Below are 24,997 nucleotides of genomic sequence, written 5' to 3'. Positions count from 1 at the left end.
TGTATGTCTGTGGTGTATGTGTGTATGTGCTGTGTATGTGCTGTGTGTCTGTGCTGTGTGTGTATGCGTCCTCACTAACACTTGTTCACCCAGCCGTACGTAGCTGATATTGGACAGGTGATGGTGAGCAGTGAGGATCAGGAATGTGTCTGTGATATGATGGGATTACTTGGTAACTTGACATTCCAACGGCCGAGAAAAGCCACTGATGACGGTAAGCAGCATGTGCCTGATCAGCTACAGGACTGCCGGTCGCCGAAGAACTGGGGAGGGTCAGCCTCCTAGCCGCTAGGCCGTTCTTATTTTCATGTATTACAGGCTATGCGCAGTTGAGTCACCGTGTATATATTGGTATGCTGTGCTTGATGAAATAAAGGCTGGTCGTTCTTCGGCGCTCCGTTTTTCGGCGCTCCGTTCTTCGGCGCCCGGCAGAACTGTAGAGTGTAGACCATGCTTAAAGCATTTTTTTTCATTCTGTAGCATATCGTGAACTTTATCGTGTTCAGCCGTATTTGCTGAACGGATAGTAACGAGAATACGTACAGTCAACCTCGTGAATAAGGACCTCGGGTCACCGTGCAGGGGCGTAGCTGGTCCCGCTTTTAGGGCGGGGGGGTGCACTGCCGCATACAATGTAGGATTGCTGGTGCATGTCATTCATTGTCAATAATGTGCATGCTGAACCTAGATCGAAATTTTTAGGGGAGTGCACATGCATTTGCTGCTACTGAACCTCTGCTATTGCTGCTGCTGCTACTGCCGCCGCTGCTACTTCTGCTGTTTCTGATGCTGATGATGATGATGATGATGCTGTTTCTGATGCTGATGCTGCTGTTGCTGCTGTTTCTGATGCTGATGCTGATGCTGCAGATGATGATGATCTAGATGAGGATGAAGGCGATGCGGATACTTCTACAAAGCAGCAATCAGCGGCGGTGGCGTCGGCATCTTTGATACCAGAGGAATGCTATACGTGTCTACGTTCGCTAATCACAGAGTGTGATGCTCTGCCTTTGTTGACTGATAAACTTGAGCAAAGAGGTACGTACATACATACATACATACGTGTGTCCAAACAAGGCCGGTCTAGGCAGCTCGAGGTAGAGTGCTCAATGCACAAATGTACAGAGCAGTATACACACACAACAGAGGCGAAAGGCTGTGTAGCTGTGTAGCTTCACGCATTTCAGCGATCAACAGACAGCAACATTTACATGTGTCCATGTGTGTGTCTATCTGAATGTGTACGTGAGTTATGTGTGTTTGTGCCTTCCAGTTCCCATTCTTGTTCAAATCATGCATTCGTGCAACTGTGTGATGGTGCTATATTGCACTCGTAAACACTTCCATTTTCCGTGCCACGAACAGGCTCTCAACTGCACCAAATAAATCGAATAATAAAGTTCATTCAATATTCATTAGTTTGAGGGAAAGACGCAAACGGGAAAAGCCTGAAGAAAAATTGACTGTCACCGCCAGGACTCGAACCAGGGACCCTCGCTTGCAGCCAGTGGTGCTCTAACCACTGAGCTCTGAGCTATGGTGTAGCTGTCATCCAAGCAGAGACCATTCAACATTTTCTTCAGACTTCGAAACTCACGCTACCTCTGTGAATCCACACTGGCGGGTGGCACGCATTCATTTTATTTGTTGCAGCTGAGAGTATGTGTATGTATGTGTGGATGTGTGTGTCTATGCGTGTGTGTGTGTGTGTGTGTGTGTGTGTGTGTGTGTGTGTGTGTGTGTGTGCGTACGCGTGTGTGCATGTGTGCGTGTGTGCATGTGTGCGTATGCATGCGTTTTAATGCATGTGTATGTGTGCAGCTATAACGCTACAGTTGACATCAGATGGTGGTTGGTCCACTGCACTGGAGCCCTTACTGTTGGCAGTGGCCATGGCTCATGATGAAGAGTGTGCGCTGGCTATGGCACATAGCGGCCATATCGAACTGATCGCTAACCGCCTGACTGGTACGTGTGGTGCTGTGCAACGCTGTTCTGTATGTTGTGTGCTGTGTGTTGTGTTGTGGTGTGGTGTGTTTGGTGTGTTGTATGCTCTGCGTGCATGGGTGGTACTGGTGGTGCGCTGTGCAGCACTCTGGCTGATAGGCTCTAGATTTCTGATCACATCCAATGTTCAGCTAGTTTTGCTGCAGTAAGTTTTTGTCTAGTTCGGCCATAGGATAGCTTGCTGTGTGCTGTGCACAGCATGGTATAAAGTTACTGTAACACACACACACACGCGCGCGCACACACACACACACACACACGCGCGCACACACAATTGTGGTCAAAGTGTTGGTCAAACCATGACCTGATGAACTGGGCTTGAGCTGTGTACATTGTACTTCAAAGTACATTGATATGCAACCGATGTGTTAGCAACGGGAAAGTGACATGACACAAGCCATGACACCGAGGAAGCTTGCGTGAACGTGTCATCGATCTTTTACACGAAACGAAGAAGTTTCGTTTATGGGTGAATCGAGAAGAGTTTCGATTTGCAAAATATATTGATACTGTAAGACATCTCATTCCCTGGGCACTGCAAATTCACAACTCATTTCATTTCACATAATCATTTTCAACGTTTCGGCAAATTGCCATCATCAGGATACAATATTGTATATTGTATCCTGATGATGGCAATTTGCCGAAACGTTGAAAATGATTATGTGAAATGAAATGAGTTGTGAATTTGCAGTGCCCAGGGAATGAGCATGTGTGCTCACCAATTCTCTTCGAGTTATGAAGCTGCAGGATGCCTCACCGCTACTTCGTTACTGTAAGACATGTTATTATAACGAGTCGCAAATTTAACGATTATCCAAAATTCAAAGGTTAACGAGAAGGTATGTTAACGATCTTCCAGTATTCTGCCATATCCACACACAGCGTATATGAAGCAGTACGGCCTCAACAGATCTTATCATAACGAAGAAATGTCATCCGTTAAAACGTTAGATTTGCTTCCTCGTTATATATACATGTCTTACACTAAGTTACAGTAGCTGAAGCATCTATCCATTCTAGCCTGTCAAGTCAATACATTTTTAGGAGGGGGGAGGGGGGGGGGGTTACACCTAACTTGTTGTTCCGTGAAAATTATCGATACTTCCGGATGGCTTCTTATCCTGTATGAAACCTGTTAGCACCATTGGCAGCAGAACAATTCATGACCGTATTGGACACTTGGTGTACATGCATGGGCTAGAGAGCCAGTACACCACTCGAAGACCCCCCGCTGTGTATAACCTAGTCCTGTACTGTACTGCTGTCGTTGACATACAGTACAGTACAGTACATGCTTTGGGTCAGAGTCACAAACACCTCTGTTTGTTGCCATGTACTTGTCTCTATGGTTGCCAGGTCACCAAGACGACGATGACATCGTTTTGCAGTCTGTATATTTCTTCTACATGACGTTACTGCATAGCGTGACACGAGAATACTGCATCAAAGAAACACGTATCCTACTATTCTACTGTCTGACTGGTTTCTACTGAACTGTACATTCACCTTATACAACCAGTTTAGAGAAGCATTTCACTGTACTGTGTGATCTCCTACCACCACCACCCCCCCCCCCCCCCCCACACACACACAAATCCCTATGATCTCTGACTCCCCCCCCCCCCCCCCATCCATCCCCGTCTGATCCCAGATCCCCCCCCCCCCCTCTCCCGGCCTCTGATCACAGTTCTCTGCACCCATCCCTCCTATCCCAAACCCCTGACCCCCATCCCTCTGATCCTGGATCACTGCCCCCCTCCCCCCCCCCCCCCCACCACACCTATTCCTTTGATCCCAGAGTCATGCCCCTGCCCCTCAAGAGGCAGGGTCCGACAGGCTAATGACACTGTATGTGACCTAATGAAATTGTGTGATTCCTTGACTTTTATACCACCACTCTCTTGATGCACGTGGACATACGTATCCACAGAGATACCGCACATTCTCCTGACTTTGATGCATGATAACAACGCCGAGGTCAAGAAGATCTGCAATGCAGCACTGGATATTGTACAGGTATGCTGATAATGGTGATGCCATGATGGTGATGCCATTGTGATATCATGATGATGTCATTGTGATGTCCTGGTGATGCCATGGTGGTGTCATGGTGATGTCATGGTGATGTCATGGTGGTGCCATGGCCCATGGGTAACGGGACATACAACCCCTACTGCCAGTAGATTTAGAACCCAATGGGCACGTATAAGTGTATGAGTACGTATACATTAATGACATGTTGCAGATGTGAAGGCATATAATTATGTGAAGTCCCGCCGCTGATTCCACACATGGATGATAGCTACTAGCATAGCATGGAGTGTACATAACTGTATGTTTTGACGTCATTCAATGTGAACTCATTTAGAGAAGCGATCCTGTCAGCTTTTCTATTATTGTGCACATTGGCATGCAATGTCCAAAGCATGGCGCAAGCAGGGGGGGGGGGGCTTGCTGACACGATTTTGAAGGTGTGCAGGCTGCACATCATAATGAATTGATAGCAGACTCAGCGGAGAACGTTCAGGTTGGTTGTAACTCTGAGTTTCATACCGTTAGGCAATCATCAGACAACTGATACTCGGGTGTACCCAACAGTATGCTTATAAACACATAGGGCCACAAGCATAAACAAATTTAGCGCTAAATCTGGTGTGAGGTATGGGGAGAAAGCTGGCGCGGGCCAAGGCGCGACAGTAGAAGTGCCAGGAGGGTGGTTGGCAACAGGCAGGTGTGAGCATGAAAGCTCGGAAAGAGGCGATGGGGAGGCAGTGTACAGCAGATGGATGGAGATGCAAGGAGGATGGCGGGCAATGGGCCAGTGAGATCGCTACACGGGGTCTTTGGGTGACGGGCAGGCGTGAGCAGAGTGGCATAGCCAACAATAGGCCAAGGGATTGTGTTATTAATAATTGATATTGGGGTGCTCAGGCAAAGTGCAGTACAGTACTTGGTCAGTTCATTTGATAGGTGTGAAATTTGCGAGGCGGAACTTATTCTCATGCCCTCACATCTGTATGATCGGCTCTTCTCCCGCATCTTCCATGTAATGGTCAACGGCTTTCCCTCGCCCTTCAGCTCCCATACGTGTTTTGCGAGCTCAGTGCTGTTTTTGTATTTTTCATGACGCATGGAGGTCAGGTGGTTGGCGTGACGGGCTTTGAAAGGTGTCTCTGATAGGCCGCTGTAAATCTTGCTAGTAGATTCTGCAGTGGCCTCATACACTATCTCCTTCGTCTGGCACTCTCCGCGCAGCGGGCAGGACTCCTTGATTCTACAGTTGCATGCCTTGGTTTGTTCTGGCTCTCGTAGGTTGCTCTTGTTGTGGCTGCTGATCACCGCTCCCATGTTGGGCATGCAGCTGTAACTCACTTTCAGGGTGTTGCGGTTGAAAATCTTTCCGAGCTTGGATGTTTTCGGGAAGTGCCTGGAGACAAGGCTCAGGAACCTACCAGCGACGTTTGTGCTGACGTTCTTGGAGTAAGGGGGGTTGAACCATAATTATGACCTTCCGGCTGCGGTTCTTCCTGCCCCTCTGCTCATGTGCCTCGGGCTGAAAGCTCAGCACTTCAGTGTATCCACTGGCCTTTAATGCGATCTGGTACACGGAGTCTGCATGGTTGGATGCCTCCGCGTCGCTTGATATAGTGGAAAGGCGCTTGTTGACAGCAGCAGGGATGTTGTTGGTGGTCCCAGGCGGGTGATTGGACTGCTTGCTGACGTAGAGCGGGTTGTCATTTGGCTTTCGGAAGGGTTGAAATTTCCCGGTGTCCAGGTTCATCGTGACATCCAAGAAATCCACCACCTTCAAGTTCGCTTCGATGGTAAATCTTAGGTCGAAGCGCTTGAAGATTTCCGTCAGCTTTTTATCTGAGGCGGTCTGCAGTCTGTGGGCTGGTGTCCTTGAGAGCGGCCAGTCCATCGTCTCTATAGAGGCCGATAGCGGATCTATCAACGTGGCTTGAGAGCTTGTTGAGAAGAAAGGCGCCCACAAGTTCGCACGTCTCGGCGCCATCGTAACTTCCCATTGTTACGTCAAACATGTCGCCATTGTCCTTCATCCAGGGGCGGCCTTCATGGAATAGGAGCGGTTTTCGGGCGTGAAGGATGATGTCCATTTCACACGACTCGATCGTGGTGAATTGCTCCACGAACGATAAAGCCTGACGGAGGAGGTGCTCACCAATTGACGGGTAGAATTCTACCACGTCAAAGCATAGGAACGTGTGGCGCTGCTTGTCGGGTATCTCCTTGAACCACTCGATCACTGACATGGTGCTCCTCATAATGAATAGATATGTGTGCTTGCTTGTGCCTCTGCATGTGTGTGTGTGTGCGTGCGTGTGTGCATGCGTGCGTGCGTGTGTGTATGTATGTGTGTGTGCCTGTGTCTGTGCATGTGCGTATGTTTGTGTGTACATGTACGTGTGTGTGTGTGTGTGCGTACTTTGTTTGCCTTGAACACTAACACAGGAATACGATGGCCAGTGGGCCAGCGACATTCAAGAATCTCGTTTCCTCTACTATAACCAGTCCTGGTTAAACTTCGTACAGCAGAATGCCATACAGGAGCAGATCAACGATGCGGAAGAGAGAATGTTCAGTGCACAGATGGACGACGGGGCATTCATGCCAGAAGACATGGCCGCCATGATGTACGCCACCATGCATCAGGGTAGCTATGGCGATGATGACGGTGATGGCATGGAGGATGGCGCCGAGGACGACATGCTTATGTACACGGACGAAGCACAGATGAGAGCGTATGCTGGTATGGCCATGGAGGAACAGCACAGAATGGCTGCGGCCACTAGTCGAGCTGCGGCCGCGGCCATGGGAATGGCGGTTGGTAGCAGTACGAATAGCTATCCAGAAGGTGAGGCACTCAAATGTGATCTACAGTAGACCGTGCTAGGCCAGCATTGTATACCGGATTTTTCGGACTTAGCGAGGGTTTTTTATTACTGCCTGTCTGAAATAAGCACCGCGTCATTTCAGTGATTTTGCGTGGATTTCTTTCAGATTGGGTGAAATGTCTGAGATCACAGACTACTAACTTGTACTAAGCGCCTCGGCCACTATTGCCGAAATTACAGTATGTGCAAAATGGAAAATCTGCTAGGTAACTGTGATACGCGGCTGACGTTGGAATGTCGGACAGGGCCATTGCAGTAACCCATGTGAAGAACAGTGAACTCATACAACACAAGGGGTGACTGAAACCTTAGTAGTAGATTGCTGGATGAGACGGTGGGTTATCTATGCATGGACTGGTGCCATGGACCATGGCTTTGCTAGCCAAACAGAGGTGTTGAAGAAAGACGAACGAGGACTCAACACGACAACAAAAGTATGTTGCTGATGATTGTGTTGAGATCGGAACTGCACACTCTTGGTAAATAATATGATTTACTCTTGTAATGTGCAGGGCCGGCGCCACTGGTACGGCCGGTACGGCCATGGCCGTACCAAAAAAAAAAAAAAAAAAAAAAAAAAAAAAAAAAAACTTCCCAAAAGTCGGTCTACATGGAACGTCCAAAACCGGGGAGAAAAAGTTTCGATGTATGATTTTGTACAGGGAGTCGCCCAGAGTGCAGGATTTGCCGTCTAAATTCCAAAAAAATATGGGGGAGGACCCCCAGACCCCCCTTAAAGATGGCCCTTCGGCCGCACCACTCCGCGGAACCTGCCTCCGGCCCTGATGTGGATGGGTGATGATGTGAAATTGTGAATGGTATCACTTTGCTAAAAACCAGTAGAATTCGTAAGTCCGTGTTACCAGCACCGCGTCGTATACAATTGTGTTTAGAAACAACCAACGTAGGAAGTTCTATTCGTGCAAGGCCGTCACTGAGCCTGGTTACGCCAAATTGGCTGCTGAAATTTTCTTAGTTTTCTATGCTGCCGCTGCCTGCCTATGGGACTCTATGCTGTCACTGCCTGTGGTTGTCTACGAGAGCGACTCGTATGCTGGCACTGCCTGTGGGCATCTATACTGCCACTGCCTGTGCGTGTCTATACTGTCACTGTCACTGCCTGTGTGTGTCTATACTACCACTGTCATGCTTGTGTGTGTCTAATGTTGTTATGATGTTGTTGCTGCTGCTGTGCGTGTGTCACTGTTATTGTCGGTGTGCGTACCGTACACATACTGCCGTCTTGTCCTGTCTAGGTTTACTCGGTGAGGAGTATTATGGGCATGAGGACTTGGCCGATGAAGACGACTACATGTTTGCCGAGCATGCAGAGCTGCTGGGACAGCCACAGTGGATGAATCAAGCCACCGGAAATCTGGTAGGTTGCGCGTTGACACCTACCACCAATACATCTCCATCTACAGTGTAATTGTTCTTGCTTATGCAGACATTGCCTGACATGATCTTCACCAGGGAGTCGTAAAATACCGGTATTTTACGACTCCCTGATCTTCACAGCAGCATGCATGGAGGCATTCTCCTTATGCCTGTAACCATGGTAACTACCCAGGTCTGCTGGTGTAGTCTGTAACGAGGCCAGACTATTGATGTACACTCTACACACACCATGCTCAATAATCTACACTGTATGCACATGTGTGTGTGTGTGTGTGTGCGTGTGTGCGTGCGTGCGTGTGTGTGTGTGTGTGTGTGTGTGTGTGTGTGTGTGTGTGTGTGTGTGCGTGCGTGCGTGCGTGCATGTGCGTGTGGGTTTTTAGTGTGTGTGTACGTTTAATGTGTGTTTGTGTGTGTGTGCATGTGTGTGTATGTTTGGACATGTGACGTGCATGTTTGTGCACATGATGTGTGTGTGTCTGTAATGTGTGTAACAGGCAGCGACACTGGCAGGAGGAGAAGCCGGAGGTCTGCTTGGCCCAGACTAGTACACAATGCAGTGCTGACTCTGTGACTGTGTGCTGGACAAGCTGCTGCTGCTGCGTTCTGGACTACACCGTGTGCCGGAGAGATCTGTGTTCGTATCGGTACTAACACTACAGCCATGGTGTATAGGACCAGCAACTTGGACTATGATGTAGCTTGCCATCACAAGGTGATGTACCTAGCTTACCATCACAAGGTGATGCCGACGTACCTAGCAGGTACATCACTACATGTGCCGGCATAGCACCGGGGATCAGACCACACTACCTGGTATATCACTTGTCCCTGCTCGTACGTCATAGTTATTCAGTCACTCTGTCTCATGACCATGCTGCTCTCTGGTAGAACTCTGCCTCTATAGCATAGATACTAGGTACTCAAGTTTGTACTAGTAGTAGTAGTAGTTCTGGTGGCGAACCTCTGCCACAAGCCCCCCCCCCCCCTTCATGCAGTACAGTCATGCAGCAGTGTCATTATGGCCAGCGTATGCTGCCACCATAAGACTGATGTTGGCTCAGCCGGTGGAGGCAGTGTATTGTCCTGTGTATGACTTGAAACCAGTTATATCATTAGCTCATTCCGGTCTCGCTGCTTCCTGTCAGCTCCATGAATTGCCCAACCCCCCTCCCTGTTGGTGCTGCTGCTGGCTGCTTGTAACTATGCGTACTATCGCAGAATCCATCTTTCGCAAGTTCAGTCCTGGTTTTCACTGACTGCCGTGGTTACACGAGTCCTCTTGTTTATCAGTTGAGCGGCGAAATGTTCGTTTCCACACGCCACAACCTCTTTGATGTCAGATATGTACACATAGCTACATGTCATTGTATGCCTATTCTCCCGGAACATTCTATTCTATAATTATCTATTCGGTCAAGATACCGTATTCGACCATATATGGACTGACGGCATATACCGTCCGACTATCAATTCTATTATTCGTTTTGTCTATTTCCAACGGACAGATTCAGGTGATATTTATGTAACATAATAAATTGATAATCTTGTCCAATGCCGTTCCGATGCTCTGCGCCTGTTGCTGGGTTACGGTCACAATTGGAAGAGAGCCACTGAAGTAAGAACCAGTACAAGTCAAAACCAGCCTATAAGGCTGGTGGGGTGGGGATGGTGGACTCAACGCGGTTAGAACGAACCCCTGTCCGTCTGACCAAACTTTTAGACTTAGAAAATTTGTCCTTCTTCCTTTCATTGCTGGTACTGGAGTGAAGTAGTGATTGTTTACTAGAATGGAGGCAGGTTTGGCTTTTATACGACCCCCCTGGAATTATGTAGACCGATTTGGGTACAACTACAAGTCCCCATGCCCACAGTACCGCTACCATCAAGGGTATAGGAGGTTATGTACTCTTGCTACCATCACCACACTGCACTATGCTGGACACCACCAGACCACTACAATCATAGTACATGCACATCAGCTACACGTCTGGTAAGCACACCATTGCCACTCTAACGCTCTGCCAAGGCGCTAGAGATAGCAAGAGACCTGGTGGTGCACAGCTAGGGTACCTGCAATGCAGTCCACATGACAAATATTATACAAGTACATTGTCACACAAGACTACTGTGCTGTACACAGAGTACATTATCAGCAGCAGCACCACTACAACCAGCAGCAACACCGCCGCAAGCCACAACAGCAGCAACAACACCACCATCACAACCAGCAGCACTCCACATGCAGCAGCAACACCACCACCACAACCAACAGCAGCAACACCACCACCACAACCAGCAGCAGCGGCAACACCACCACCACTCCACACGCAGCAGCAACACCGCCGTCACAAGCAGCAGCACCGCCACAACCACAGGCAACAGCAGCGGGACATGTGGAATTGCGGATCCAGTAGAAAGATAGCAGTAATTCAAAATAGTTCAAAGATCATCATGACACTTGCACACGAACCATAATGATGGTGAAGAATGGTCTGAATGCTATGTACTGATGTACTGATCGGTGGGGCACAACTATACTAGCTACAACGTGTGACATATACACAACACAAGAAAGAGAGAGAGAGAAAAGGAGAAAATACAGATGGGTGGTAGTAAGTATTGATAACGAACACATACGCACACGTTCAAAGGCCATCTCAAACGGCCGGGGAAATAGAAAAGAAGATGTGTGTGTGTGTGTGTGTGTGTGTGTGTGTGTGCGCGTGTGTGTGTGCGCGTGTGTGTGTGCGTGTGTGTGCATGTGTGTGTGTGTGTGTGTGAGAGAGAGAGAGAGAGAGAGAGAGAGAGAGAGAGAAAAGAAGGGGGGGGGGGAGAGAGACAGTTGGTGACCCATGAGAGGCAGCAGCAGCAGCAGCAGCAACAGCAACAGCATGTGTTCGCTCTAACAGTGCAGAGTACAGGTAGTCTCTAACAGTGCTGATAGCTTGAGGCCAGCCAGCAACCCAAGCTACCACGCACAAAAAAAGGAAGAAAAATATTCCAAATATGGCCAGACAATGTGTCACATTGGTTAATTTAAAAGACTATTCATTGGCAATAAATGTGTGTGACAGTTGATGCCCCCAGTCTTCGCCCACCCAGCGCCGCATTGAAGAGATACTGGCAAGGGACTTACTAAAAAAATTGAGAAAAATAGTTCACAAAATCACTGCTGTGAACATGTCCATACATACTCTAGGGGAGGGGCGGGGAGGGGGGAGAGAATAGGGCATATCACACATACATAATAATACAGTACGGGCAGGTGGCAGGGAAATACCCTTGCAACATCAGTGCCACCAGGGTACTCATAGCAGTAGTGGGGTAGGTACTATGTACAGAAAACAGGGGGGGGGGGAGGGGGAGGCAAGGGTGATGATACTGATGATACTAGAATCAATCTACATGTTACCAGCTAGCAGGCTTGCGTACTGCTACTGTTACTGGCAAAGTAGCATGACGATAGCAAGCTACAAGTGCAGTCTAGGAGATATGCACACTCACTCACACACGCACTCACACACATGCACACTCACTTCTTGACGTGTAGTGTGCACTGACTGGGCAATGGAGCTGCAGCCTGTCCTGCTCTGCACTGCCCGCCTGCCCTGCGACTATCATGTACGACAGCTGCAGGCAGTGGCAATGCGCGTGCACATACGCCCGTGTGTGTGTACAGCAGCAGCAGCGATGGTGATAACACACACGCACACCAGACCAGTCAGTAGTGGTACATGCCACCAGCGGTGTGTGAATATGCCGAGTAGGACACCGTGCACCATATCAACAACAGTCATGATGATGGCGATGATGATGGGCATTGACTGCTGTATGGCCAGCAGCAGCATCATCACTATCAGAAGAGCAAGAAAAGCAGAAGCAGCAAACAGCAGGACAGCAGTGTATGAGTCACCAGTCAATCTAAGCAAAGCAGTAGCACACACACCATGGACCAGTTTGTTGGTGCAGGCAAATCAGCAGTGAGTGCATTGTGTACGTTCTGCACTACGGTCACATGGCTGGTTCAAATGGCCTACTGAACAGTTAAATAGTTCAACTTAACACACACACCTTTGACCTTTGACGCCCATCGCCGGAGGCGATGATAGCAATGCTACGGCAGAAGCCATAGCAACTTGTGCTGGGATTGCACCATTCAACAGCTTGCAAGGCTGAAGAATTGACCGTCACTATTCAGCCTGGTCTACACCATACAGCTATTTTGAAGTGACTTTTTCTGGCCAGTGAATCCCTATTTTTGGTCTTTTTATTTTTTTAACTTTTTTTCCCGTACACACATCACACCACATACTCCGGCATGCACTGACTGTTGGTAACCACCCAGCTGAATGAAAGAAAAGCAGGAAGAGTCTGAGAAAGAGAAGAAAGACATGTGTGACCATAATCGTCAGGAATCGAACCCGCAACCTATCGATTGGAAATCGCTGCACATACCACTGCACCATATGGGAACACACACACACACACACACACACACACACACACACACACACACACACACACACACACACACACACACTTGTACTTGTACTTGTACTTGCTCACTGCCAAAACTGGTCACGTGGGTCTCCCCGGGAGAGGGGAGAGAGACTCAAAAGGAATCTTGGAAAGATGACTCAATTGGCCATTGAACCACCCAACGGCCGACACCCCCTGAAATCCCCAAACTAGGGTGGACTTGAAATGATCCCACTTATGGGCTCACCACACCTCAGTAAGTGGGTGAGGACAAGGTGCAGAAAAAGGATTGACGGCATCAGGGTATCCGTCCCGGGATCCAACTGCAGTTACCCCTGCCCCCAGTGAAGGTAATACTGGGTACTAGTGTGGGTGGCTAAACCAGAGCGGATCTGATATAAGCTTCACTAGCACACACACACACACACACACGTGTGTGGAATGTTTCATTGAGCAGTGTTGGGGCAGCGGGGCAACCTACTGGTTTACAAACTACAGTTAGGTACTTTTCCAGGAACCTGGACGTCCATTTTCTTGCAACGTACTAGCTTAGAGCTGCTGTTATCACAGTTACCAAGGTACTAGCTTAGAGCTGTTGTTATCACAGTTACTAAGGTTTTACTCTAGCACTACAGTCCATTCATTGGAAACTGGCACCCTAACTTTTTGGTGTCTCTCTCACATAGTTGTACATATCGTGAAAACAACAGTACATCCTGCATTGTGTGACCCGTGCAATTAATCCTTGCCACATTTGAGGCCAGAAAAGTCCAAGAACAGGGAAATAGAAATTACGCCAGGCTTTACAATATTAGGACAGGTATGCAATGGCAAAATGTATGGAGAAGCAGATCCAAAACCCAGATTTTTGAGATTTAAAGTGGGTTTTTGATCCTCAATTCGGCCCAAATCCGACTTTCAAAAGCCAGCGGGCCAGTTTCCGATGAATGGACTGTAGTCAAGTTTATAGCAAGTCAGAACAACGGTAGCTATGACAACTGCCATGCTAGTAGCTATGGATACAGCTTACCTGCATACCAGCGGTGCTACGAGAATCGCAGTGGATCAAACTCAAGCTCTGGACGCGATTCAAGCGGGGCACCAGCGCGAGAGCAGACCGGTGACACCGCGGGAGAACCGCGGTCGCTGCGACGGAACGGCTTGATCGGTGGCCCGGGTTTCTCTGCCGGCGGCGGCGGGGGCCTGCTGCCCACTGTTGGCCGGGGACGAATACCGCCGTCGAGCGCTGTGAACGGATCAGTGTCACTGGCACTCACTGTACTGGACCTGTGCAGCTGTTGCTGTGTGCTGCACACCTCATATAGATTGGCACTAGAGTTGGATGATGATGATACTGCTGCTTGAGATAGCAGTGTGGAATTGGCACCTGTAGACATGCCAGGGATGTAACCAGGCGTCGACGTTGACGAGGTTGCTGACGATGTCGACGATCTACACACTTTCTGGTAATCGGGCGCTTGCGTGAGCGTGTCGAATGGCGTCACCGAAGTAGCTTGCGTTGTTCGATCCGCGTGGCTGCGCGACGGCGACGACGTAGCCGTGAACATTGGTGCGCGCGACACGTTGGTGGTGCGGGGGTGCTGGCGATGTCCATCAGCCGCCGCATCACTGGGCTCCACGACTGCAGTGGATGAGCTGGGTGGCACGTATGAATAACGCATACTGGCGGAGGAATCCGAACTACCGTTAGTACCTCCTGCCGACTTGCGCTTTGCTCGCCAATTGGTACGCGCATCCTTGGACACGGAAGTGGATGGCGGAATCATGGACTGGGCGCGTTGCCGTGCTAGCGATGAGAAGTCCTCCAAGCAGTCCTCGTCGTCGCCAGTGTTGGTGGTGGTGGAGCTGGTGCCGGTTGAGCTGACGCTAGCCGTGGACGCTGTGCTGTGAATACCAGTGACGTGAGTACCAAACAGCTTGCCAGAAGATGTTCGACTGTATCCTGCTGCTGATGGTTTGCTGCTGCTGGTGCCGCTGGTGTTGCTGCTGCTATCCGCCGTATCGCTGGTGGAGGAAGCGGCTACGTGGCGCGGCGAGTGGAACGGATCAAACGAGGATACTGGCGAGGGTGAACCAGCCTCGGAGCTACTAGCTGCTGCACTGCTACTGCTTCCGGCACTGGTGGTAGGCACCACGGACGTTGCTGGCAGTGCTGTGGCTGCTGATGAGGACGATGTTGCTGGTTCCAGAAGTGAAGGCTCAGAAACGGGATCAAAATTGAGAAAGAGTTCCTTAGCCAGGCAAGTGACCTGAGAACGCGATGGTATGGTAACACTAAGACCGAGCAGATCGTCGACAGCCGGTGAGTCACTGCTGACGTGAGAGTCGTCACTCTGATCATCAGCTGCCGTAGCAGCCCTGTTGGCCGTCACTGTGTCATCGATACCGCCATGCAGCCTAGCTTGATCACTGCCATCCATGACCTGATCATCAAGGTCCTCAAGCATCACTGCTTCCACAGAGTCGAGGGGTGAATCGGTGGGTGCGGAGAAGTTCCCACGACCTATCACATCGCCACCGCTCGACACCGATGGGGTCTTGGTAGCGCGGTACTCAGAGTACGGACGTACTACCGGTGGTGGCTTCTTGGGTCTCTGACTCTGCTGCAAACACACACATACATATACACATACACATACGTACCATGTACCATCACATACACACACACACACACACACACACACACACACACACACACGCACACACACACACGCACACACACACGTGCCAGACATGAGCAGAGGCAGATACACACAGAGAGAATATGTAAGCAAATCAGACATTGCCATACCCTCCAAGCAGTGGCGATGATTTCTCCTGGAACTTCAAGGCAAAATCTCTGAATTTCACAGTCTCATGGATACGTTAGCTTGCTCTACACTAAACGTAGAACTTGCTTTTGATTTCTTGTGCGAATAAACGTTCTGACAAACTTTGCATCAAGTATGTAACCTGGATCGAGGGAGAACAACTAAAAGTTGGCCAGATGCAGTCGAAACTGAAATAGTGCCTCCATTTTCCAGATATGTAGAAGAGAAATGTTGGATCCCGGGAGACAATGCAAAGAAAAGCATGACCATGTCGCAAAATCGGGATCACTGGCACGCTAGAACTCCATTATGCATGGGCATGAGCGTGAATGCATGTGTGCGTTCGTGTGTGTGCATGTGTGTGTGTGTGTGTGTGTGTGTGTGTGTGTGTGTGTGTGTGTGAGAGAGAGAGAGAGAGACAGAGAGAGAGAGAGAGAGAGACAGAGAGAGAGAGAGAGAGAGAGAGAGAGAGAGAGAGAGAGAGAGAGAGAGAGAGAGAGAGCACACACACACATACGATAGACTTACCACTTGCTTGCGTATAGTACTGTCAGCAGGCAGAGACGAGAGTAGCTCACTAACACTAAGTGATTTCTTGGATTCCAGCTGTGGTGAACTGATTGACATCCCAGTCATCTGTTGATTGCCACCAGATTTCTCATCCTAAACATCCATCCACACCCACCCGCACATCCACACACGTACACACACCCGTGCGCGCATGCAGACACACACGCACACGCACAAATACACGCATACACGCACACACACAAAAACACAAACACACAATGTTACTAGACTTTCAAGTAGGGGACACCAAAAGGAAATGCGATGCGATATGACAACAGACTAACGTTCTAGATAAAGCTAGAGATATTCTGGTTGCTAGCTGAGTCTTTACTCCACTGATGTACTACACAGTGTATATACTGTTCAAATGCCCGGAATGCCCGGAATGGACAGAGTGTAGTACGCTACAGGTACACAAAAGGAAGTAAAATAGGGCTGTTTCGTTGCTACGCAGAGTTTCATGGCAACAACCTATCATCAAACAACATAGGGAGATAAGAAAAAAAGGCTACCTCTTGCGTACACAATAATTATAGTGTAAAGACAAAGAACAAGCAGCCAAGAAGACTGGATGTTGCCAGCAACAACACAACATTGCCACCGGCGCTTAGTTCTTCCGCTACGCTGACACGCTGACACACAGACACACACAGACACACACACAGGCACATAGATGCACAGGCGCAAATGCTTACATTCATTAGCTGCTTGAGGCCTTTGACACCCTTCTTGGTACGGCTGTGAATCTGAGAACAGCCCAACATCAAGACCATCACATACATCAGTACACAGTCAGTGCACAGTCAGTACACCGTCAGAACGTAATTTGTGAATCCAAATTTCAAGTGCTGTTGCACTGGCCGCTGGGTGCATGTGGCACGCATTTACCAATATTCTTCAATGCAGCACACAGCAGTATACAACAGCACACAACAGCACACAACAGCACGCAGCAGTATACAGCAACATACAACACACAACAGAACACGGCAGCACACACAACAGAACACGGCAGCACACACAACAGAACACGGCAGTACACACTACACAGTGTTTCCTTTCTGCTCTCACATGTTGTTGAGCTTCAATAAAGATAAAGACATTCAGTGTCAAGTACACAGCATACAGTACTGTCGAGCGCTGAAGAACGACCAGGCTAGAGTTTCATCAAGCATAGCATACCAATGTATACACGATGACTCAACTGTGCATAGACTGCAATACATGAAAATAAGAACGGTCTAGGCTAGGAGGCTGACCCCCCCCCCCCCCCCCCCCCATTTCTTCGGCGACAAACAGCACTGTACTACACTCATATCTCTCTTATCCAGACCTACAAGTTACAGGCACCTCGCTCTACCGGGCACCCTGTGGGTGAGTTGTAGTGGAAATATTACTACTCTTTTGTCACTTTTGTGGAAATAGTGACGTCACATGCCATATATAATATATGGCCTTTCTCCATCAAAATGTATGTGATTCAGCATTACGAACATTTCAAAGTCAATATGGGCAGTGCCTGGTCCCAGACTGCCCCGGATAAGAGTGTAGAAAGTTCAGTAGTACAGTCAGGCCTTGCCTAACCGCACACATCTGTTCTCCACAAAAGTATCCGGATAGGCGAGGGAACCGGATAATCGAACACACATACTGTATGTATGCATGGCATACGCTGTAAATCGGTAACCGACCATTTTCTTCCGGATGGCGAGGAATGCGGATAAAAGAGGACGGGATTAGCAGCGAGGTCTGACTGTAGTACAGTGTGTACTTACATGAGAGAAGGCAGTCTTCATGGATGGCAAGACTTGTGTAGACGTCATGGACGAGATTTCAGAGAATCCCCTCTGCAAGTATACACACAGCACGGAGTGGGGAAGGGGAGAGAGACTGATCAGGAACATGGCAACACGGTATGCTGCTAGCCTGCTAGTTCATAGTCCTACATGTAACGATGGCACACAACTACCCCCTCCCCGTACACAATATGAGTGTATAACGCTACACTACAGGTACCAATCACACACACACACACACACACACACACACACACACACACACACACACACACACACACACACACACACACACACACACACACACAACTACCCTCTCCCCAGTACCCAGCATGTACCCTATTTTCCGGAGTATAAGCCGCACCGCACCCAGATTTCTTGTCACGGTCTACAGACATCTTCCCTATTCATCACCCGCTCATTTCACCACCGTAGTATAAGACCCCTTGGGTGAATTACTGGTGTTTAAAGTGCGGCTTATACTCTGGAAAATACGCTATACAGTGTATAAGTATGTAGTATGAAACACATTGACAAGAAATGAACTCCCAGTACTAGTGCTTTAACCCTTTGGCGCTGCACTATACAAATTTCGACGGCATTCCGTCGATGAGCTCACTGTCCGGTTTTCATTTTCTCGAGGGAATCGTAGCCTCCAAGGCGTCGCACCTGTTGGCTTGTTTTGTGTTGATTTCGCCCATCTACGAATGGCGAATATTGCAATGAAATTTGCTGCGTAGAGCCCTTCCAGTCTCGTCAGGAGGCCTTTCCTACACTGGAGAGGTGGTTCGGAGTGATGCAGACACAGATACCCGTACTGTAAGTCCACAAATTGTTGGCGCGTTTAAATTTCAGTCTCCCAGGGCTAAAAACACATTTCGGCCGTATTAAAATTTCAGCATGTACTGCTGCTGCACACACTGTCACACTGAACATTGCAAAACAAAATTTCGGCCGCAAACAAATTTTAGGCCAAAAAGGCCCTGGCCGAATATAGCCGAAAATTGAAATAAATATGCGCCGAATATTGGTTGTACCATGAAAACATATTTTTCTTCTCTGTGGAGTTGTGTACAACTCCTTGATCTTGCTGGAGATACACATACATGTACATGTATATGCGCGCCCAAATAATTGGGCGCGCTCATAAATTACACCGTACACATTCTCTGTCATGAAACTGCATGTAAACCTAAGTTTTCCCTAATCCATTGCTCAGTCTAATCTTTGTCTTGTGGAGTCAGTCTTGTCTTTGTTTCGTCCCCTTGATAAATATAACGGATTACCTATCAATGCAATTCGGTGCTTTGTGTCTGGCTGGGACCGGCTAATAATATGGGCACTCAACATAGATAAAAAGATAGACAACATTGGCACCCAACGTGGGGCTCGACCCCACGACCCTGAGATTAATAGTCTCATGCTCTACCGATTGAGTTGTATGCATGTGGCATGATCCGAGCTTGGCAGCCATGCCAGCTTGTCTAAAAAAAACTCCATCGATGCAACAAAATTAACGTCGTCTCTTCATTATTTCATCTGTGAGAGACGAGCGCAAGCTAGCAGCGCAAGGGCAAGATGGATATGGACACAGCGTTGGATGTCGCGGCAGCCTGTTTGCTGCTAGCTGCCGCGTTTCGGCGTCGGAGGACAGCACGGACCAGACGTTGGTGTGTTCGTCCGTATTATTACCAGCACAGGTCAGACCGGGGGTCGTATCAATCAGACATTGTGCAGATGAGAAGTGTAGACGAGAACCTGCACTTCAAGTATGTGCGTATGTCGCCGGCTGTTTTCGACCGCTTACTCCTCCTGATAGAGCCGTTCTTGCCGGTGAGACGCCAGCTGAATTCCGCAACAAGACCGGAAATCACTAATGCGGAACGTTTAGCCCTGACGCTGCGATATCGGGCCTCAGGACAGTCCATGCAGAACATTGCCATCCAGTTCCGTGTGGGCCACTCCACTGCCCACCACATCATTATCGATGTATGCCAAGCTCTCTGGGCTGGTCTTGTTGACAAGTACATACAGTGCCCTTCCAAACCAACTGAACGGGCTGCTATAGCGACAGATTTCTATGCGAGGTGGAACTTCCCACACTGCATTGGTGCGATCGATGGGAAGCACATCAATATGCAAGCGCCTCACAATTCTGGCAGCAGCTTCTATAACTACAAGAACTTCCATTCCATTGTCCTGTGACTAGCCACGGTGGATGCTCAATACCGCTCGGCCATGTTGCAGTGCGCTGGTTATGCCGCTACATGTACAGACAAGATGTTTTAATGTAACACAAGAAATGGAAACTTGTGAGCCCAACGCCAAAGGGAGCGCTGCGACTGCTCTCGTCTAAAGTGTGTGATTCTATCACAGTGTTCACCTCATTGGCGCCCGACGCTGCTCAAGCTACCCACAACACTGAGATCTCGCCTCCCACGACTTCTTGGTGCTAACATTATGAACTTTCCCCCGTCTTTCCAGTTCCCTGCGTGCGTACCCCAGCTTAAGTTTGTCTCTATCGCTTCATTCTTATCCAGCGGGTGAAATTTGTATTGTTCTCTTGTTTGGGGATTAGTGTTCGTTCCTTGGCAGTTAAAAAAATGTCATGGACAGACAACGATAAACTGCCTATTTGAAGCATCATCGCAATTCTGATTTGTTCGCTGTCAATAAGCACTTGGCCAGCCAGCTATAAAGATAGTGTGGAGATCCGAGACGCTGAAGGCACGATCCCGTAAACAACTTGTGCCAATAGTTGCCAATTCTTATCGTATAGACATGAAAACTTCCATTTTTCTTGTTTTGTTACTCTGGTAGACCAGTACATTGTACTAATTGCTATTCATATCAATTAGTACTGTACTTGTTTCTGGTGACTGTCACTGTTTGTAAATGTTGCCCCTTAGAAACACCTCTCACAGAAAAGGAGAGAGAGAGAGAGAGAGAGAGAGAGAGAGAGAGAGAGAGAGAGAGAGAGAGAGAGAGAGAGAGAGAGAGAGAGAGAGAGAGCACTAGACGTACCTTTGTCTTGGACCTGACCCATAGTGCATACTTGTTCAGGTAATTTGTTGAGTCTACACATGCCGAATAAAAGCACAAGATCATCAGCTGAAGGATATACTCAGCCAGGAACTGACATAGAACAAGGATACTGCTGACAAGGGCTTGATACATGCATGAGAAAAACAACGACCAGAAAACAGATCAAGGATGAGTAGTGTGTATGTGTGTGTGTGTGTGTGTGCACGCGTGTGTGCGTGTGCGAGAGAGAGAGAGAGAGAGAGAGAGTGTGTGTGTGTGTGTGTGTGTGTGTGTGTGTGTGTGTGTGTGTGTGTGTGTGTGTGTGTGTGTGTGTGTGTGTGTGTGGTGCAGAAAATAACGCGGCAGGCGTCTCCACTGTTCTAGTAGTGCACTAACCTTGTGATGAAGATGTGATGGCATTCTCAAACACATCTCTCAGACCCTGGCCTTGGTTGAGTCGGTGTAGCCTTTCCATCATGAACTGCTGGAACTGCTGGAGGTGAAGGACTTTCTGCAAGAATGGCTGCATCTGCTTGGGACGTGAATCAATAAACCTAAGCAACACAAGCACAGAAACAAGCGCGCACACACACACACACATGGACGAACAACTGCAATAAGCGGACAGCAGCAGTCAGGCAACAAACACATTGACTCTCTCGAGTGCAGACAGTAACTAAATCCCCCCCCCCCCCCCCCCACACACACACACATACCCCCCCCCCCCCCCACACACACACATACCCCCCCCACACACACACACACAAACACATACCCCCCCCCCCCCCTCACACACACAAACACACACACACACACATATCAGCAGAAAAGAGACTTACGCCATGGCATCGAACTTGATCTGCTCGCCCTGGAAGGAATACAAACACACAAACATACAACACACAGAAAGTTTCACGACAATACACAAAGAAACATGAGTGCAGCATTATAATTTTAAAATACACAACTAAACACCAATACCAAGGGGAGGTCATCAAAGACATGCAATCAACACCAATACCAAGGGGAGGTCATCAAAGACATGCAATCAACACCAATACCAAGGGGAGGTCATCAAAGACATGCAGTCAACACCAATGACAAGCCATGATGCCGTCCACACCATGCTTACTTCTCGAAATCTCAGCGCATCTCGATATCCACCGATAAGATAGACGAAGGCGTCGAGGAAAGCTTTGGCCACAGTCTCATCCAGCGCTGATGTGTGCTTCTTCAGTGTATCCTTCAGAGGACCGATCTGAGAGAGAGAGAAGAGAACGCATAAAGAGGAGACATGTTGACGCTATTAGGACTGTGCTGTTCATAGGCACTGGTTTGAGTGTAAAACAAAAGAAGACCAAGTTCAAATATTCATTACCGATAGCTGAGGGATTGGAAAGAGGAAAATTGGAAAGAAAACATTGACTGTCACCTTGAGGACTCAAAGCAGGTACCTAGGCTATGGGAGAGCTATGTGAGCTATGGTGTAGCTGTCATCCCAGCAAAGACCGTTCAACATTGACTTCGGACTTGGAAACTCGCACTTCCACGAAGGCTCAGTCCAGATAAGATATGTGCAATGTTCTCAGCTAACGTGAACTACACTGTCACTAAAAGGCATGCTGCAATAAGGCCATTGTGCAATGACATAGTCTGTACCATCAACACCCCACACAGCCACCTAATACTAGTAACATGGTTGTGTGTGGGGTGATGAACAGTACATGTACATTGCTGATTCTACTGTTCTCGCATGCAGTACGCATACACTCCACTTTCCGCCATACCCAATGGGCTTATGGCATGTAGACTACACAATTCTTCCAGTGCGCTATTGTAACACCGTACGTTGCTGCAACATAGAATTACGGTGAGCAACTGTACTGCCGTAAAGTAGTGTTTTTAATCCCAGACACGCAAAAGACACGCAAAAGACACGCAAAAGACACGCAAAAGACACGCAAAAGACAGGCAAAAGACAGGCAAAAGACAGGCAAAAGACACGCAAAAGACAGGCAACGTACCACATCGGGAGGAATGAGGCTGAGATCGTCGTGGTAGATTTCTAGCGTGTTTGCATCAGCATCCAACACCACCACTTCGTCGAGAGGCATTTTTCTGATTTTCTGCACAGAATCATCAACAATACAACAGACAAGCAATAATACAGCATCAGCACCTGCAGCATAAACACCACTACCACCAGCATCACTGCCTGCAGCATAAACACCACTACCACCAGCATCACCGCCTGCAGCAACAGTATCAGCAACTGCAGCATAAACACCACTACCACCAGCATCACTGCCTGCAGCATAAACACCACTACCACCAGCATCACCGCCTGCAGCAACAGTATCAGCAACTGCAGCATAAACACCACCAGCACCAGCATCACTGCCTGCAGCATAAACACCACTACAACCAGCATCACCGCCTGCAGCAACAGTATCAGCAACTGCAGCATAAACACCAGCATCACCAGCATCACTGCCTGCAGCATAAACACCACTACCACCAGCATCACCGCCTGCAGCAACAGTATCAGCAACAGCAGCATAAACACCAGCATCACTGCCTGCAGCATAAACACCACCAGGACCAGCGTCACCGCCTGCAGCAACAGCAGCAGCAACCGGTTCTGCATCAACTTTACAAGCAACGGGAGTATGAGCATTCAAGAAAGCCGAGATACAATCTCAATCACGTACCGCCATGACAGATGAGTGCACACCAACTAGGAACGGCATAGGCGCACTGCAACAGGACAACACAACACAACACAACACAACATTGTTTTATAAAATACAAAATTTGAGAGGATTTCAGGGAATTCCCAGGGGGGAAGATGACATTTTCAGGGTTTTCAAGGATGCTACGAACCCAGAGTCAACACAACACACAAATTATTACATTGCAGGTTATGGTACTTTGTACGCATCACCATAATATCAATGAGAAGAGAAGCCAAGCTCTGTTGAAGCCCCCCGCGGCTTGGACATGTTAGTCTCTACAAGGCACAGGTATGTCAGTCAAATACCATACAAATGACAACACCATCATCGTCATCAGCAGCAAAGGACAGCAGCAGCAGCACCACCACAACGAACACCATCACCACCACCACAACGAACAGCACCATCACCACCACAACGGACAGCAGCACCACCACAACGGACAGCACCAACACCACAATGAACAGCAGCACCACCACCACCACAACGAACAGCAGCACCACCACCACCACAACGAACAGCAGCAGCAGCACCAACACCACAATGAACAGCAGCAGCAGCACCAACACCACAATGAACAGCAGCACCACCACCACCACCACAACGAACAGCAGCAGCACCAACACCACAACGGACAGCAGCAGGCTAGTTAGTGTACTGGCGTAATTCATTCGCCAAGAGATCTACCTACATGATTGCCTACATTAGTGCATGGTGTATGAGAGCTTCTCCACTCAAAACACATCGGCATAAACTACTTGTACATGTGAAGAACACCACCAGCTCAAACTACATGTACAGACTGGTTCACAGAAACACTAGCATCATCCAGGGATTAGAAGCATCTAGGCATATGACACAGGCAACCGGGGTGTAAAAAAGATGTGGGTTCTGCTCCAGGGGTGCCTGCTCCAGTGGCACAATGGGCAGAGTGGATTAACCAGAGCTAACAAATTAAGGCATCGCAGATCTGGGCTGCGTTGGCAGTCAGCAGGTCAAGTCCGAGATCATGATCAAAAGTCGCACGGATCACGGATCACACAGAACCTCAAAGTACAGGTTGAAATGTCAGCGTTTAGGGAACCTTATTTTCGTGCCGCCTCACAAGATACTATGACTCCCTGCTATCGTCTAATCATGATGCCCACTAGTGTGTTTAGTCAACACAGGTGTTATGTACTTACCAGCAATAGTCGATTAGCTTTGTTGGCATGATCGGAACGAAGATATGTTGC

General features: G+C 48.6%; 2 protein-coding genes across 2 annotated transcripts in view; one reads left to right on the top strand and one right to left on the bottom strand.

Moving 5' to 3' along the window:
• Positions 1-9,879, top strand: part of LOC135829858 (kinesin-associated protein 3-like) — a 27,558-nt gene extending 17,679 nt beyond the window's left edge. Inside the window, exons 15-22 of the mRNA XM_065342242.1 lie at positions 94-214; positions 871-1,041; positions 1,825-1,971; positions 3,370-3,468; positions 3,944-4,029; positions 6,487-6,889; positions 8,186-8,307; positions 8,822-9,879. Of these exons, the coding sequence (XP_065198314.1) occupies positions 94-214; positions 871-1,041; positions 1,825-1,971; positions 3,370-3,468; positions 3,944-4,029; positions 6,487-6,889; positions 8,186-8,307; positions 8,822-8,872 (1,200 nt within the window). The 3' untranslated portion in view covers positions 8,873-9,879. The remainder of the gene's footprint in view (positions 1-93; positions 215-870; positions 1,042-1,824; positions 1,972-3,369; positions 3,469-3,943; positions 4,030-6,486; positions 6,890-8,185; positions 8,308-8,821) is intronic.
• An 854-nt stretch (positions 9,880-10,733) lies between these two features.
• Positions 10,734-24,997, bottom strand: part of LOC135829857 (DENN domain-containing protein 1C-like) — a 33,604-nt gene continuing 19,340 nt past the window's right edge. The window contains exons 11-22 of the mRNA XM_065342241.1: positions 24,947-24,997; positions 23,739-23,784; positions 23,052-23,153; positions 22,160-22,285; positions 21,867-21,895; positions 21,424-21,581; positions 21,028-21,080; positions 17,983-18,054; positions 16,903-16,953; positions 16,166-16,300; positions 13,837-15,430; positions 10,734-12,180 (exon numbers count right to left, since the gene is read on the bottom strand). Coding sequence (XP_065198313.1) covers positions 13,853-15,430; positions 16,166-16,300; positions 16,903-16,953; positions 17,983-18,054; positions 21,028-21,080; positions 21,424-21,581; positions 21,867-21,895; positions 22,160-22,285; positions 23,052-23,153; positions 23,739-23,784; positions 24,947-24,997 — 2,401 coding nt within the window. The 3' untranslated portion in view covers positions 10,734-12,180; positions 13,837-13,852. The remainder of the gene's footprint in view (positions 12,181-13,836; positions 15,431-16,165; positions 16,301-16,902; positions 16,954-17,982; positions 18,055-21,027; positions 21,081-21,423; positions 21,582-21,866; positions 21,896-22,159; positions 22,286-23,051; positions 23,154-23,738; positions 23,785-24,946) is intronic.

The sequence above is a fragment of the Sycon ciliatum genome, chromosome 13, assembly GCF_964019385.1.
Source record: "Sycon ciliatum chromosome 13, ocSycCili1.1, whole genome shotgun sequence".
NCBI classification, from domain to species: Eukaryota; Metazoa; Porifera; class Calcarea; order Leucosolenida; family Sycettidae; genus Sycon; species Sycon ciliatum.
The sequence above is the reverse complement of the archived record's forward strand: the minus strand, read 5'-3'. Positions and strand labels throughout refer to the sequence as shown.